This window comes from Castor canadensis, chromosome 5 (genome assembly GCF_047511655.1).
Source record: "Castor canadensis chromosome 5, mCasCan1.hap1v2, whole genome shotgun sequence".
NCBI classification, from domain to species: Eukaryota; Metazoa; Chordata; class Mammalia; order Rodentia; family Castoridae; genus Castor; species Castor canadensis.
Genome location: NC_133390.1, coordinates 61797214 through 61814257, shown reverse-complemented (window position 1 = coordinate 61814257; position 17044 = coordinate 61797214). Strand labels below are relative to the sequence as shown.

The 17044-nt window shown below is 43.3% G+C and overlaps 1 protein-coding gene across 8 annotated transcripts in view; it reads right to left on the bottom strand.

Annotated features, from left to right (window-relative positions):
* Positions 1 to 17044, bottom strand: part of Boc (BOC cell adhesion associated, oncogene regulated) — a 74740-nt gene that overhangs the window by 25380 nt on the left and 32316 nt on the right. For all 8 annotated transcript variants that reach the window (XM_074073146.1, XM_074073153.1, XM_020153815.2 and 5 more), the window contains 2 exons: positions 11310 to 11488; positions 10432 to 10710 (listed from right to left, as the gene is read on the bottom strand). In XM_074073146.1, the coding sequence (XP_073929247.1) occupies positions 10432 to 10710; positions 11310 to 11406 (376 nt within the window). In that variant the 5' untranslated portion in view covers positions 11407 to 11488. The remainder of the gene's footprint in view (positions 1 to 10431; positions 10711 to 11309; positions 11489 to 17044) is intronic.

The window sequence follows — 17044 nt, the reverse complement described above, 5'->3', positions numbered from 1 at the left end:
TAAAAAAAAAAAAAAAAACCTTTGCAGATGTCAAATACACTAGTTGTCAGATTTTGTCTTTTTCTTCTCCTTTCAGTCGAGGTGGGGTTTGTACCCCAATTTGAACTATGGAAGAAAGGTGAAAATGGAAAAGAGATGAAAGGGATTGGGGGGCTAAGAGCAGAAAATCAAAGCCAAGTCAGAAGGGAAAAAACCAGGAGTAGGCAGGGCAGGATAGAGGGCACAAAGGGAGGAGTGAGAGGAAGGAGAGAGAATAAAAAGAACCAATTTTGCAATGTCATTAAATGATTTGCAATAAACTGGCCTAAGGCTTCAGGAATCTCTTGGCTTGAACCAATTAAAAAATATTAAAAAAAAAAAAAGACATAACAGAATGAGAAATGCGATTAATCTTCAAAGACAAGTCGAAGATGGAGCCACGTCTCCGAGTCTGGCAGCCAGATGAAGAGAGAGATGTCCACAGAGCATCGCATTTTATCTGACGTCAGAGCTGCTGTGAGGTAGGGCTGGTTCAAAAAGCTGGGGGGGGGGTGGTTCTTTTGGACTCAGTGAAGGAATGAAATGGTTTGGAAAAAAATACACTGAAGAAAGAAAGAAGGAAAGAAAGATTTACTTGCCAGCAACCCACATTACACATATTTCTCTGATCATCCAAATATAAACTATAAACTTAGCAATGGAAAATTAACGTGAATCCTGGTGGTCCACAGCATCACAGCCAGAGCTGGATCCTGGCACAGTCTTCAGCGGGGCTGGCGGCCTGCACAGGAAGAGAGGAGTGAAACTGGAGGCCAAGGAGCTCAAGGAGGAATGGAGGTCTTTGGCTTGGCCCTTGTAGACAGAATTACAGGGGGAGAGGAAGGACCACTGTTCTAGGACTAGTCCTCATTCTTTCTTCCTACACACCTGGGATCTACATACTTTCATCAACAACAGTGGCTACTGAACTGTCCACCCATGACCTCTGACACTGTCCTGTGAGGTGCCTGGTAGGACATAAAGCCACAGTCAAGTTTCCAGAGGTTCCTCTGAATATCTCAATTTCTTTTAAGTGCCTTTTATGCTTCTGACACTCATCAATTTTTCTAACTCCTTCTTGAATCTATTTATATTTTCCACCTGTTTGTATTACAAGTTCCTGCTTCGTTCTTTCTTATTTATTCCTGAAAACTCTTAATACATCAGAATTTGATGAAACAAACTTGAAATCTTTATTCACCACCTATATGCTTTTTTTCACCTTCTGGATTTCAAACACATTTTATCTGGGAGGCTTCATCTTTCTAGACAGCCACTGAAGGCCTACTATGTGGCAGGCCTTGGGTAAAGCACTATGGACACAGATATAAACCATAACAGCTGCTGCCCTCTAGCAAAATACCATGGTAGCAGAGGGCTCTAAAAGTAAACCCAACATACTAAGGAAACTAGGAAAGGGAGACCCTATTCCAGACATGAAAAGGTGAGGGGGTTAAGAGAAGAAACCTAGGGAAGACACTTGAGTCCTAAAAACTGAGAGTAAATTAGTAATACAAGGGAGGTGGGAGGGGAATAGAAAGGAAAGCACCATTCTAAAAACAAGAGAAGAATAAGATAGGATGTGGGGTGGAGATGTGTTAGGTGGACAGCAAGCATCAAGATGGACCTTGAGTTTTCCATTTGGTTCTTGGAGTCACCAAGAAAGAGAAACACAGTCACTGGAAATTAAGCAGAATTCTCCCTATAGAAAAAAATCCTGGCTTGGAAGCTCAAGTGGTAGAGCACTTGCCTAGCAAGCATGAGGCCCTGAGTTCAACCCCCCAGTACTGCCAAAAAGGTGGGGTTAAAAAAAAAAATCATGCTGTTTTTGCTTCAGTGAGTTATTGGATTTTTTTTGGCATGTGTTTACATTTTTTCTATTAAGTGGTTATTCTTTAATTTAGATGTGTTCTCTAGTTCTTAGGATTATTACCAGATTCCAAAAATGGTTGAACAACTGAAAACAAGGTCAAAATAAAAATCACTAAGCTTTTCCACAACATGTACACACAAATATGGGGGAGCCAGGGGACTCATCAACTCCCTTAATTTTTCAACTATTTTAAAAGAACCACCTTACCTCATGTTCCAAACAGCGGCCCACTGACTTCAACTCAAAAATCAATCCTTCTGTCATCTTCAGCCTTGAGATAGAACTCAACATACTATATGGTCTCCCTTTTTTCTTATTTTTGGTGGTACTGTAGTTTGAACTTAGGATCCTGTGCTAGCACTACCACTTGAACCACTCCACCAGTCTTCCTTTTTCTCTTATAGAAAATGGATGTTAAGCATGGGGCTGTGTACAAAAGATGTGGTCAGGGGAGAAGTTGAGAGTCCTTAAATGTGTCTTTGGTAGAAGATTAACTATGGTCTTGAGATCAGTTTGGTAAATATACAGACATACACCCCTGGCTGTGTGGGGGCAGGTGTTTGTTGCTACAAAGTCCTGGGCAGTATACATACCAGATTTGTCTACATGCTTGCACCAGAATGGATTGGATTAGTGTTGCTAATGCCATTTGAAGATTTCACCAAAATATCAGGGGAAATTCTTGTCAGATGTGAATTTTTGCCTTATCCAATAGAAAACAAAGGGTTAATATGACTTTGACCTAAAGCTATAAGTATTTCTTATTCATCTCCTACTAAGAAATTCAAAGGTATTAAAATTGCTTACCATCTTTTGGGACTAACTTACTTTTCAATAATTTTCATGCCCAGTTGGCTAAGTAAAACACACATAATTTATCACTTTTAAGCCAAGCTAATTTTCCTTTTCTAATTCTTGACTTGCAAGTCGAACTGTCTCTGTCCCTCCCAACCAAGACAGACTCACACTAGGCCCCAGCTGCTGACTTCCTTCCCCTCCTGGGGCAGCTCAGGAAGCCACCTGTGTTTTCTTTGCTTCCCCAACTCTTCTTCCCGCAGCCATCCCTTCATCCCAATGCAGAAGGCTTGCACAGGATTCTGAGACACCCAAACCAACACACAAATGTTTTTTCAATTTGGACCAAATGGCTCTTTCTTGTTTTGTTAGAGAGTCACTGGTGGAATGAGCCAGACTGGGGGGCGGGAGCGGGGAGAGAGTGGAGCCGGAGGGCATATTCTAAGATGTCCTTTCTTGATCAAATCATGCCCATTCCCAAAGGGAAAAGAAAAATGAAACAAGAAAAGAGGGAAGTGGGAAAGGAGTTGGGCTAGTAAGAGAGACACAACTAACTGGTGATTAGATCATGAATTCAGTGGGGTTCACCATGGAAATATCTAACTAGGGAATTATTTGTGCCATGCCATCCCAGAACTGTGCTGGGCCTATGATGGAGTCTACAATTCAGAGAGCTGAATTTAGTTGGTAAAAGCCCAACAACAGGAGTGTAGTGACTCAAAAAATTAAAGATACCCAGGTGTGGTTGCACATGCCTGTCATCCTGCGCTCAGTAGGCAGAGGTAGGAAGATGGAGAGGTCAATGCCAGCCTGGGCTACACAGTGTGTTCCAGGCCAGTCTAGGATATACAGCAGAATCCTGTTTCAAAACAAAACCAAAACCAACTCCTCCACCCAAAAAAAAAGCAATAAAAAAAATTAAAGATAAAGGCAGATCTATACATATTCTTCAAGACTCAAGTCTTCCTCAATCCCCCCAAATTGAAATGAATCAGTGGCTACCCACTGAGCTCCCATAAAAATCTATTCACATCTCTGTCAGGCAACTCATGAGGCTGGCATAATGAAGTCCATCTTCTCCATTAGTCTGAGAGGTCCTCAGTGGTGGGGACCAGGTCTTACCATGCTTGATTGGAAATTCTTAACACCTCCCAATTCCTAAGACATCAACCTCCAAAACATCCAAATAGAGAAGTCAGCACTAGGGAGTGGAGTGTTTGCAATTTTTCAAGTGGGACTCATGAGCTTTGTTTTTGTCTTATTTAATAGAAGTCTTTAGGGATAGAATTCATTGTTAAGTGGCAATGACACTGAGAAAGAAACTGAAAGAGGCTAGCTTATAAATTGAGGTAAGAGAATATATTCTGGTGAGAACACTATAGCAATTGCAGTAAATGAAAGAAATGTGCACTGGATTGATGATGAGTTTCTGCATGCTTGCTTGTTTCTCCTCTCATCCTCTCCACCTCTGTTTCACAGAGAATTTGAAGTGGCTTGTAAGAATATACACTATAAAACATAAGCTAAATTTTAAATTAAAAATCAACATATACACACATACAAATAAAAATTAGAATATCAAGACCAGTAAAAAATTAAAATTCAGAAATGAAGGCCTTAATGAAATTGCCAAAATTATCTGAGATGCCTGATTCCAAAGCAATACACAGGTGCCAAAGCAAGAAGGCTGCACAAAGTTATGCCTGCAACCTCCAAGAAAGTTTGGAACAACAGAGTCTCTTCAGTTTCCCATGGAGCAGTGCCATCCAAGACTGAAATCTAGACCATACAGAGGTCTGAGAGGTCTGAGTGGAGTTCATGGCTCCAGAAAGTTGAGAAATTACCATTGTACTAATAGTAGAAGAATACCTTGGTGTGAATGGACCATTGGAGATTCTGGGAGCTGAACTCAGGGGAATCCAACTTTTCCCATTGCCTCCAAAGAGACATGTTCCTAAACTATCCCTGGCAGATCATATATTTGAGGTGGCCAGTGGGAGATTTTGATGGTTTAATTTCATGTGTTAACTTCACTAGGCAATAGTGAATAGTTGTTTGGTCAAACACTAGTCTAGACTTTGCTGTCAAGGTATTTTTTAGATTAGATGTGATTAACACTTACCATAAGTAGATCTCAGGTAAAACAGATTGCCTTCTATAATGGGGTGAGTTTCATCTAAACAGTTGAAGGCTTAAGAGCAAAGACGAAGGTTTCCAGAGAAGGACAACATAAAAAATATGCCTGAGTTCTGACTGGGACTCAAGAAAGCAACATCAGCTTTTCATACTTACTCTAAAGACTGCATAGGCTAATTCTTTAAAATAACCACCCATCTCTGTATAATATCTAGTGATACATTTATATTAGGTATACATAATTAAACTTCTTACATACATTGTTGGTTCTCTTTCTCTGGAGAACCCTGAACAGGTTAAAAGAACCCTGACATAAAGCAATCTAGAAGTATTTTCAAAAAGAAATATCTATGATGGCCCTTAATGGCCCACACTAGCTCACAGTCAGAACCGACATGGTGTTAATGCAATGTCTGAAGAGAAGGACAGGTGAGGGAGCTGAGCTAGAAGAGCCATGGCCAGTTTATAAAATTTGTCACACTGAGGGTCAAAGACAGCTCAGACTGCCAGTGCAAACCAACCTCTGTGTGAAGGAATAATGGGCAGCAGTCAGCCCTCAGAAATGGCGGGCAGCTCTGTGACTGCACCAATATACACAGTGGCTGCACTTGAAGACAACTGGAAGTGTGACTCTGGACTGGAGGACACATGCATGCAGGGAGTAAGAAACTCACTGGGAGTGGGGAGTGGGTTAGTTTTCTCTTCTTCTCTTGGCTCTGCTTATGACTAGAATAGGGTTGTACATAGACTCCACAGCCTTTTTTTAGGAGATGCTCTATAAATGTTTGCTGACCAAATGGGCCAACAAATAAAGCCTGGAATTTCTAGAATGCTTCAGAATATTATTATCATATATTCTCTCTTGCTTGAGCCTCAAAACCAAAACCAAACAAACTATGAGCCAGCCTACTGATGTCATTGTTATTGTGTCCATTTCACAACAGTTGAGGCAATCTGGGAGATTAACTACTTAGCCAAAGTCACACAACTCTGGCAGAGTTAAGATTTGAACCCATGGTATAAAATTTTAGTTTCTTAATTTTTCTATTATATTAGTGTGGCTCTTCGTTTTATTGAATTTAATAAATTAAAATATGGTAACAAAGAGCTCCTCATCTCTTTCTAACATTTGCTTAAAACTCAGAGTCATGAGAACAGCTGCCTAGGGGGCAACCCCTTTCTTTCCTGTCAGTCTCTTTACCTGGTCATCTCTAAAACCAGAGAAAGGGTCACTTGGGAATACATGCCTGGTATTCATGCTCAGAGGTTTTATGGTAGGCTACACATCTTTTGATTATCTTAAAACTTCATATTAGCCTGAAGACTAAAATTCCCAATACAGAAGTTACTACATATTTTACTACCAACTATAACTAGGATCAAGGGATGATGGAAGAACTGATTTTTTAAAGAAGTAGAAAAAGGTAAAAGTAAAGGATTACACAGGACTTTATCTGAATGGCAGGTCATCAGAGGTAGGGGATAGGGAGGTGCTGTCACATTGCATGGCAGCTCCAAGGAGTTGCTGTGACTACTTGCTATGCTGTCTTGAGAACCACGCAGGTGGAATCAGGGTCCAGTAGGAGTTCCACGTTCCCTTGGTGGTATCTGTTGGTTCAGGAGCACAGTGGGAAATTTGAGCCACATAGGGTGGTTGGCCACCTGTTATAACTTGTGAAAAAGAAAGAGAAAAAGAAGTGGAAGAAGGAGAGCAAAGTCAAAGGCATTTCAAAAAGCAAGAGCTAGACAAGGTGACCCAAAGCAAGGCATCAGCAGTGAAAGATTTATTTACTAAAAATGAAGCTTAGGTTAAAATGAGGTCGGCACACCTACCAAGAGTGAAGGGTCCCTATCCACGTGGCCTGGCAGCCTGGCTAGAGGGTGGGAGAGCACACATATGTGAGACCCTTCAGGTGCTTTTCAACTGCTGGCTCCATTTTACCAAAACCCAGAAGCTAATGTCACTAGATTAGGATGAAACCCAAGCCTGGCATAATGGAGGCCTGGGCAGCAAAGTTCTCTAGAGGCTTCCTCCCCACCCCTGAATCCTCCAGCCAGGTCCTTGGCTCTATAGCTTAAAGCTCTGAGTGAGCTCCAGGAGTTAGGCTGGGAGGTGGCATGCTGCCAGGTAGGCCTAACAGCAACAGTTTTATGTGAGGATGAACATACTAATGAAGGCATGCAGAAGAGGCCAGAGGAGAAGACAGTCATAAATGCTGAGCGTGTGGGGTGTGCAAGCTTGTGCACTGGCACGCTGCTGCCCAGCCTTCCTCTAAATGCAGACCATGCCTTCCGTAATCCCATCTACCGAGCAGCCTTCTTGTACACCAGCCAACCAGCAAAACACAGCCTCCATTCTGCTCAGGAATGTGCTCTCAGAAACTTAATCTAACTGCTGAGTCTAGGCCAAATCCCCCAGCGGCATTAACCCAAAGACAGCACCCCTTTCTCTCTCCCTTACTCAACTTCCCGCCACCCTAGTGCTGCCTCCTCTGAGCTTGGGAGGCTAAAGTTCTATTCCACTAACTCCCTCTTCTGCAGGACACAGCTCCAGCCTGCTCACTCCATTCCCAGTCTCTCTCCTTCCTTCTAGTCAGGTCCAAACGTTCCACTTCTGATTCACATCTACATGACAAATTAGTTGTTACTGGCTTTCAATCTAGACCAGCTCCACACTTGCACATGCTCCTTCTTCTCTCACTGTGCCTTCTTGGGCAGCCATCGAAACCTTCCTTTATCCTCTTTGCCAACCACATACCCCTTCAAGCACAGAGAAAGCAGCAGCCAGGAATATTTTTAAAACAAAGACTATAAATTGTCTCTCCTCACAAGATACACCTTGAAGCAAAAGGAGAGCTCCAAAATAAATCTTCTCCTCCCCAGCTCTTCCTTCTCCAAGCAATAAAAGCTTCAGCCTGACTCCTTATGAGGCCAAATGAGTGCTTATGGAATTTCTTGAGCCCCACAGAGACATGCTGACTATGTGCAGGTGAAAATGGCCTCCTAGATAACTTTTAAAGGCACCATGTTGGGGAAAGACATATCTTATTTATAATAATAAACAACTACAAGTGACCTAATTGCCCATCAGTAGGAAGAGGGCTCACTACATTTTGGTAGAGCTACCTGGGAAAGCTCTAGAGCCATCAGTAATTATGGTCATGCCTAGCTGGGGGCTGAGAGGGTGGATTGGCTATGAGGGGATCTGACTGGATTTGCTACAGTGCTGGTGTGCACTTACGAAAAAAATGCATTGCATTTTTCACTTAGGATTAGTAGAATTATTTTACTCTACCATAGCATTTTTTCATTAAAAAAGAAAAAGTAAATTATCCTATGACCAGTGAAAAATGCTTATCATACAATGCCAAAGGGGAGAAAATAGAAGAGAAACTATTATTCAGTAGCATCATTACAACAATGTAAAAATGTGGGTATGAGTAAAGACTGGAAGGAGCCGAGCCTAGGCTATATAGTGAGACTTTGTCTCAAAAAACAAACAAAACAAAACAACAACAACAAAAACCTGAATTGAAAAGAGTACACACTAAAATGAAAATGGTGGTTGTATGAAGATGGCAGACTTAAGGGAGAGATTATTTTTTATATATTCTAAAATTTCTATAATGCAATTATAATTTAAAAACCTAAGCATGGAGGTAGGATGTGTATGGTGATAGGAAGCGTAGATCCAACCTCAGCCCTTCTTCACATGCTGCGATGACCTCTCCCATCTCTACCCTCTTCACCTCAGCCTCCCAGCCCTCCACAGCACAGATGGAGAAGGGGGCAGCCAGCCTCCCAGCACTAGGCCTGCTGCCAGAGGCTGGACACGGTGCTCCTTCACCCACAAAGGAGAGTGACTCCCACTGGGGGAGAGGGGACTCCTTAGCTGCAGCTCAGGGTCAGCCTATCCCAGGTGGGAGACAGCTGAGGACATGCTCTGCCCTCCCCCTTTAGAAAAGGGGACAGCCACTTGGTTATTTCCCAAGAAACAGGAGTACAGCTGGCAGCCTCCATTCTACTCTCCCACAGTGACATCCCTCCAGGGACCTGGAGACCAGAGGGCAAGAGGAAGCTTTTCTCCCTTGCTTTTTTACTTCCCCATCCCTCACCACTCTCCTCCCAGAGCTCATGTCTCAATAACCCCAGGAACCCCAGCATTTCAGAATTTTGCTGCCTTTGGTATTACCTGTGCCAATTTCCTTGAACCACATCATCCATAATGTCAATCATAATGGTGATGTGGAAGCCCAAAGCAGGACTCTCAGGGATAAAGGGACACTGCTAAGTCACAAAGGAACAAGTCCCAGACATCTTCTCAAAGTTTAAATCCAAACACCATTAAAGTCTTGACAAGTTTCCCTATCTCCAACACTTCAGGAGAGGGGTCAAGTTGGAGATAATTCTTTGTATTTCCTGCCTATAGGCTCAACACAGAAGAATGGGAGTTGGGGTTGCTCTGCAGACCTCAGTAGAATATTTCCTATATGTACAAAGGTTAGAAACTCAGATAATGCAGGTCCGGGGCCATTGTACACCTAATGGTAATTATATATAAAGGTAATGTGTCACACTGCCTACCTCCACCTGGTCTAACATTATGTGGCCAAGTAGGGACAATGCAGGGGCAACTAGAAACACCTGTCCTGGTTAAGGCACCTCTTCCAGCTGTGACTCTGTGAAGTCACTTGGCCCCCAAGTTTGTTCTAGTGGATCCTCATGAAATATACTCAAATTATTTTGTAAAAACCAGGTCTTGCTTTCAAAAGCACAAAAGAAATAAGAACAGTCATGAGGACCATCTGGCAGGAAGTACACAGAAATAGAATCCACCAGAATTGCCCAGCTGGGAGGGACCTTAGAAGCCATTTGGTTCTTGGTTTCCATATGTTGGCTTCAGTACCTATGTTCTTTGTAATGTAATAATCAGAGAAAACAGAGGTCAGAAATAACACTGATTCTGTATCACAAGCTCAATGTTAACTCAATGTTTAACTATCTTAAACTATTTTATACTGAGTGCAACAGCATAAATAAGACAGGTAAACTCAAAAAAAAAAAAAGAAAGAAAGAAAAGGAAGTATGAAGTCACGGATAACTCTGGCACTTAATCTCTTCCTTGTTTGTCTTCTCTCTACCTCTTTGTCACACAGTTTTCTTTTCATTATGTTCTACAGTCTGTATTCCATTCCAGGCTTTTGAAATATATATGCTAAGGCCAAGTCTGGGGTGGGCAGGGTCTGTCCAGCATCCGGGTGAATGCTCAGCCTGTAACCACTGTGAGAATGGGTGATGGGGCAGACAGGGTGGACAGTGTGGTGTGGAGAGGGTAGGTGTGGCCCAACTCTGGGCCCCCCAGGACAGGTCACCCTTTGTAGATGCTCACTCCAGACATCAAGCTGGCTTGGAGTGGAGCTTTCCAAGGGTGCCATGGTGCTCCATTCACTGTGGATTGTTGGACAGCTACTGCCCTCTGATTTGAAATTTTAGCAATTTAAACCCTTCTGGTCTGACTAATGAAAGGGGTATGGGTGATGGGGGGAAAGAAATAGTGGGATAAAGGAGGTAGAAACACACTATGCATAATGGCAAAGGTACGGACTTACTGGCTAGTGTCACTGTGGCTGGCACGCTGGCCACAGCCCCTGCAGGCATCCGGGCCACACACTGGTACCGTCCCACAGTATGGTTGTTGAGGGCAGCTATGACAAGAGTCCCTCGGGTAAGAAGGACACCCAGAGCATCATCTGAGCCATTCAGCTCCTTCCCATTCAGGCGCCAGGTCACATTAACCCATGGTGGATCCACCACACAACCCAGGATCACAGTCCCTCCAAGCTTTTGGACGGTGGACGCAGGCTGGACGGTGACCTGAGGGACCTCATCTGGAGAAAGAACAAGGCAGTGATTAACTGATGCCCACAAGAAATCAGCAACATTGCTGATTTAGAAGCACAGCCCCCAGACAGCTTTCCAAAATTGAGCACCTAGGGGAGATGATATTTTTCTGAATAACCTACTGCCTGAGCCCATCCCCCAACCTGTCTTTGTTTCTTAAGAGTAGATTTGGGGGTGCTCTGCCGGGAGTTGGACAGCTACTACTTCTGAGCCATGTGACTCTGGCCTTTTTGTCTCATCTGTAAAATGATAAAAAATAATGCTTGATTCGGTGTTGTCATGAGACTTACAGTCATGTGAAAATAGCCTGCCATGGTCTTCTATGATAAATGCACAACAGAAAGGTAGTTATTATTGTTGCTATTCCTCCCCCACCTCTGACATACTTTTGAAATGAATAAAAATACCAAAGTGTAACCAATATGGTGCTGTCCTGATCATTCCTCATCTTGTATTCTTGAGTGTGTCCCTGAAGGGAATGAAGTGTGCTATAACAGCTGTTAGGAAACTTGGTGCTTCCACCACACGTCAGAGCAAAGGGTTCTTCCCAGAGGGACAGGCTGAGAAAGAGAAGGGAGGCACTCACTCAAGTCGGCAAGACAGCTTGCTGTGGCCAAGAGGAGCCAAGGGAGTGTGACCAAAGGACTCTTTCCTCTCTGTGTTGTCATTATCCCACGCGGCATGTTGTGTCACAGAGGGTCCCAAGTCCACGTCCCATAGACCACTGGGTCGCTCACAGAGATATCACAGTCCCCTGTAACACTGCTGTGAGAGAAAAGGGGGAGAATGGCCATGGTGAGAAATCTGATTGTCCTTGTCACAGCCATAGGCCCTGACTTCGTCCCTCACCCTTACTGCCATCATATTTATTGGCATTGTCAAAGCAGAGACCTGGATGTGCTACTGGAAGACCAAAGAACCCCTCGTGCCATTTCTCACTAGAAGAAAGTTCTAGTGAGGTATGCTCCTAAGCTAGAAGAAGGTTTTATTATGGCAAGAACACTGGAGCCTTGCCCAAGGGACCCACAGCAATGAGGATAGGGAGCCCAGGGTGAGACCTACAGAGGTCCAGGCACAGGGCAATGAGCATAGTACAGATGCTGGAGCAGACGAAGTTACTCTTAATCATTTGCTAGTCAGAAGCCAGGTGTCCACAGCTACGTGGCATGCCATGTCACTAGTACAGACCATTGTGGGATAGCACTGTCACGTGTAATGCATACTGAATTCCTCTTTTAGAGGATGTTCCTAATTAATGAATCCTAATCTCAGTGACTTATGAAAGCTCTTCTGCTTTGATTCTCCTCACCCCAACTCCACACCTATATTCCTGGGAACTCTCTTTTATTCCTGAAATCAACCTCCCCTCCTTGACTTGTCTATAACTTCTACTGCCCCAGGCACGAACACAGACACAAGTCACACATCAGCTAACACCCTTCCCCTTCTCAGTGGATAGGGCCTTATTTCAGCTTCACTTGCTGGCTTTCTGGAATTCTGGGTTTCCATCTCTACCAAATCTGTGCTCTTGACAATTGCCAGGGTTACATCTCTACCTGAATGATATCCCCTTGGGGATTCAGACAGCACTGACACTTGGTGAGCCACCCCTTAACCCTTGCCTAGAATGTGAAATTCTCCCCTTCCACAGTATTATTTCTTTATGCCTCCCATAATCTATTGTCCTTGAAAGACTCATCAAAATCACACAGCAAGTTTGTATTCTTGTACACGCACATGTTTCTGCCACAGCCAAAACAAAGGTTTTGTGTCTGTGCTTTCATTGGTCTATTTATAGAACATTATCACATAAGGAAGGTGGACAGTGGCCTTCTTAGACAGGGAGGCACCAGAATGGATTTGTTAACACTGAAGGCAACTTTCCAATGACTAGACAGTGAAGGAATTCTCACAAATCATTTGCATGTGGCAGTACTAATGGTATATTTCTAGGAGAGTGACCCGAACTCAAAATGTTTTTTTTTTTCAAATAGTTGAGACTTTATTCTAATAGCTATAATTACAGTGCTTGTTGAAATGAAAACTGAAAACAAGTATACAAAACAGTTGATTACTAATCGTGTATCGAAAGCAGTAAGAGGTTCCATGACACCAAATAAACCAGTTCTGAGGTTTCCCCAAGATAAATTTAACAGCTCCAACTTCTTCAGTGTTTATCAAAATACAAAAGAAAAAAGTAGAGGTCGTCGTTTTCGATGGCAAATCGGACCCTTGCAGGCTGAGGGAGGAAGCTACTTCACACATGGAGATGGGGGTGCTCCAGGGCTTTGGGTCTGGAATGGACTGACCCTCCCAGCTTGCACACGCTTCTGCTGGTGAGACCCAGGCCTCCTGCCAGCGCTTAGAGTAAGCTAGGAACACGGGCTGCCGCTTGGCCACACACTCACCAAGGATGAGGCTGTGCCCTGCGGCCCCATGATGGCCCCTACCCGCCCCTAGGTGACCACGTGAGCACGAGTACAAGCACGACGCTATGGAATGCAGGTGACCCAAGACAGGCGAGTCACAGGGGCTCTACTGTGTCCATGCAGCGAATGGTTTGTTCATCACCGCATCTCCCATTCCCATAAGGGAACAGCTGATTTGATGGACTAGCATTCAGGCGGTTACTGCAAAACCTACACTACGCATAGTCTCCCTTGTGGGTTCAAGTGCCGAACTCAAAATGTTAATTCTCCTAGAAGAAGACTCTTAGGGAAAACTTGAGGGGGGTTAGTTAGCGTCCCAATCTAGAGCTCTGTGGTGAGGCAGGGACCTGAGCACTACTGGTATAGGGGACTGCAAGCCAGGACCCCAGGCTCTTGCTCTGGGTTTGCATGTGCCTGGGATTTGCCTAGATCTTTTGCTGCTCTGGGACCCTTTGGATTCTGGCTCTCAGCCAAGCTGCTGAGAGAGGGCAGGGGGCCACACCCGTTCTGCCCAAGAGCACCCTCCAATCCACACCCAGAGCTCTGTCCCACACTGATGCTCATGTTTTCCAAGAAAGATTTCTTTCCCCTTGATGTTTATTCTCACCCTTTGTTTTGTGACTTTGACATCTAAAAGGGGTTTGAGAGAGAGAGAGAGAATATGCATTTGCTTTTGTTCAGACTACCCAGTAAATCAAAGGGCCATATTACTAGCAAAGTGAAGCTTGTGAAGAGGTGAGGATGTGAGTCAGACTGAGAAGGTGGTGGAGGCGGGAGAAATGGGTGCCTGCTATTGCTCCAGGAACTGGCTAAGCACAAGACACCTCCTCTCATCTTCACATCAGCCCTGCAAGGTGAGGGCCCTTATGAAATTCTGGAAACTAAGTTCCAAAGGCTAAGTAACTTGCCCAGTGGTCACATAACTACAGGCCTTGACTGAAACCCACGTTTGACTGATTCCAAAGCTCTGTTCTTTTAGCCACAATAGTAGCCTTTTCCCATTTTTTTCTGTCAGGGCTCTGTACCCAGTGGGTGTTTAATTGAATTGGAAATAAGGGTGAAGTAGAATAGTAACTTCTAGAGGAAAAATTCATACCGAACAGTAAGGTTTTGGTGTCCTCTCAGTTTTCCAGACACTTGTTTTAATTTTCTAATCTACTTTTTCTTAATGAAATAATGCATTAATACAAAACACTGCATGAGTTTCCAATCACAGGATTTTAAGGAACTAGCTTTTCATGAGATGTCCCAGTTTCCCCAGTTCCCTAACCAGATAGATTTCAACTTCCTTTCCTGTCCCAAGGAAGGGCAGAGAAGGGAAGCAGAGGAAAGAAGAAAGGAAGGAAGGCAGGTGGGTAGGGAGGGAGGCAAGGAGGTAGGGAGGGAGAAAAAATGACCATGAAATAATAAAGGACAAAAGGTAAACAAGCAGATAAAGTTACAGTAGGGATACACTGGGAAATCCCTTGAACATTGACTTTGGAATTAATCATGAAAGAAAGGACTGCAAAATAGGTACAGTGGGGGGTGGGTACTTGTGGTGGGGGGGGGTGAATGGAGGAGTCGAAAGTGAGGGAATACCAGCTTTACAAACATATAGGAAATAGAACCAGGCAGGAGGGGATAGGGGTGAGGGGGAGATGGTAAAGGCCATCTAACCAATGTACAATGAAAGGCTATTTGGACTTGTCATGATGAATCTCCCTTGTACAACAAACATAACTTAATAAAAATGGAAAAAAAATAAAATGCAATGTAATATGCAAGTAAAAAGAAAAAGGCCAGAGGACTGTTTCTTATCTGAGTACCGGGTGATTACAGGGGTGTTTGAGCTGTAAAATCAGCAAAGGTTTTACTGAGGAAATTCAGCCCAGACCCCCTCCTGCTTAATGAGGACAAGCCAAACAATTCCTGTTACTTCTGCACCCTTGGTAATTTATAAAGTTCGAAATGGAAACAGACCCCACTATTGCTACCAGCTACCATCCTGCTTTTAAAAACAAGGAGAAAAGAATGTAGTTGGCCTGGAGGAGGGGTGAGAGGAAAGGTTTCCACAGAGGGAGAAAGGAGTTAACTCATTAGAGTTAACTCACTAATCCCCATCTCAGAGTTGTAAGCAGGTACCATTTTAATGACCCACAAATCAGGACACTGGAGTTTCGTTCATGCAAAAGCAGAACTGTGACTAAAAAATTACAAAAACAACAGCAACAACACAAAGCTTGTGTGTGTGTGTGGGGGGGTGGATTACTCATGGTGCCTAACAGCTGAGAAAACTGTTATTTCTTGGACCAAGTCACCTAGTGAATTTAGTCTAGAAGTGTAACAATTCCAAAGATTTAAGTATATGATTTAAAGTTTAAAGTTTTAAAGTTATGTTAAAAAAAAAAAAGTCAAGTAAGGCTTAAGTTGGAGAATCTAATTGCAGTGTAACTCAGTCTCACTGTGAAATGAGCAAGGTACAATTTCAAAGTTAGGTGAAGACAACAGTGAGGCCTGTTATTTTTCTTGGCAATGAAACTATGTCTGGCTTTTCTTATTTTCTTATGCATATTCTCAGAAAAAGAGGACAAATTAAGAAGAAAAATCCAAAACAGAGAGAAGGGAAATGAATTCTTGCCATGAATTCCTCCCTGAGGTCTAGGTACTTGCCATTTTTAAGGGTAATTTGGACACGAAAAAGAAAGTATGTCTGAAAGTTTCATGGCTGACATACATGTTCCCCACTGAAATAATCGCCTCCAAACAGACGTTTCTGAAACTTTCCAAAAACAACAACAGCAAAACACACTTCTGGGGTTGAGACCAAGCATGAGAAATTGTAGCCTTGGACTATTTATTTTTTTGAGAAAATTACAAACAACTGAGAGTCGATCATCAGGAGGAGGCCAGCTCCACCTCCTCCCCAGAGGGCTGGCTGAGTACATGGATGAGAGTGAGACACCACACAAGGCCACCATCTCCTCTTCTGGACATCCTGGCTATTGCAGCTGCCTCAGAAAGGGAAGCCTGTGGGATCTAAACCACAAAACACACCCTCTCAAAGTCCTGAGATCAACAACAAAGATGAGCTGAGCAGGAGAGAGTGTTACCTAGCAGACAGCACTGACTTCTTAAAAACAATTTATTTTTTTTTTTCTGTGTGTGTGGCTAGAATGAGATCTGACAAAGTCTTTTGTTCCACTGGTTGAGAGAGGCTAGCTACATGAAAAATTAAGTATTTCTGCCCCAAGGTACATGTTTTTGCATGTTTTCAATTTCACAGAGTAAGATTCCTCTTCCCCAGTGGTCTGTGAAAGCAGAGCAAAGCTTGCCCTTCAGAGGGGTTGCCAAGTGGCTGGGTGTGCAGGTGTTGGCAGCCCCAGGTTTCAGGAGGTTTAAAGAGTAGCACTGGGGAGGTACTGAGACTATATGAATGTAATTCTCAGAGGGTGGAATAAGTGAGTTTAGACAGACTTAAAACAAGGAATTAAGAAAGAAAGGTTATCAAAACATCATGCTGTTCACTTTTCAAAGTATACAGTAAAAAAGTTCATTTTTACTTAAAAAGTTGTACTTTACCCACAGACTCAACTAGAATGAAACATTGTAAAATTAGAGGGATCTCAAGAAAACAGATGGATAGCTTAGAATAACACCTAGGGTGCCTTCAGGCTAACTGAGTCTAGGTGACTTGCAAAAGGTCTCCCAGTTACGTAAGAAGGAAGGTCCACCCATTGGGTCTGACTCCTAGTCCAGTGCTCTTTTCGCTGCACATTTTTCTGGAGCTATATTAACTAACCACTGAGCACTGGTTTTAGAACTAATTTTAGAATGTTTCTGAATATGCTTCCTTATGCATAAAAATAATGTTACCTGGCTTATCTCTGATAATGATTCCTTTCTCTGCGAT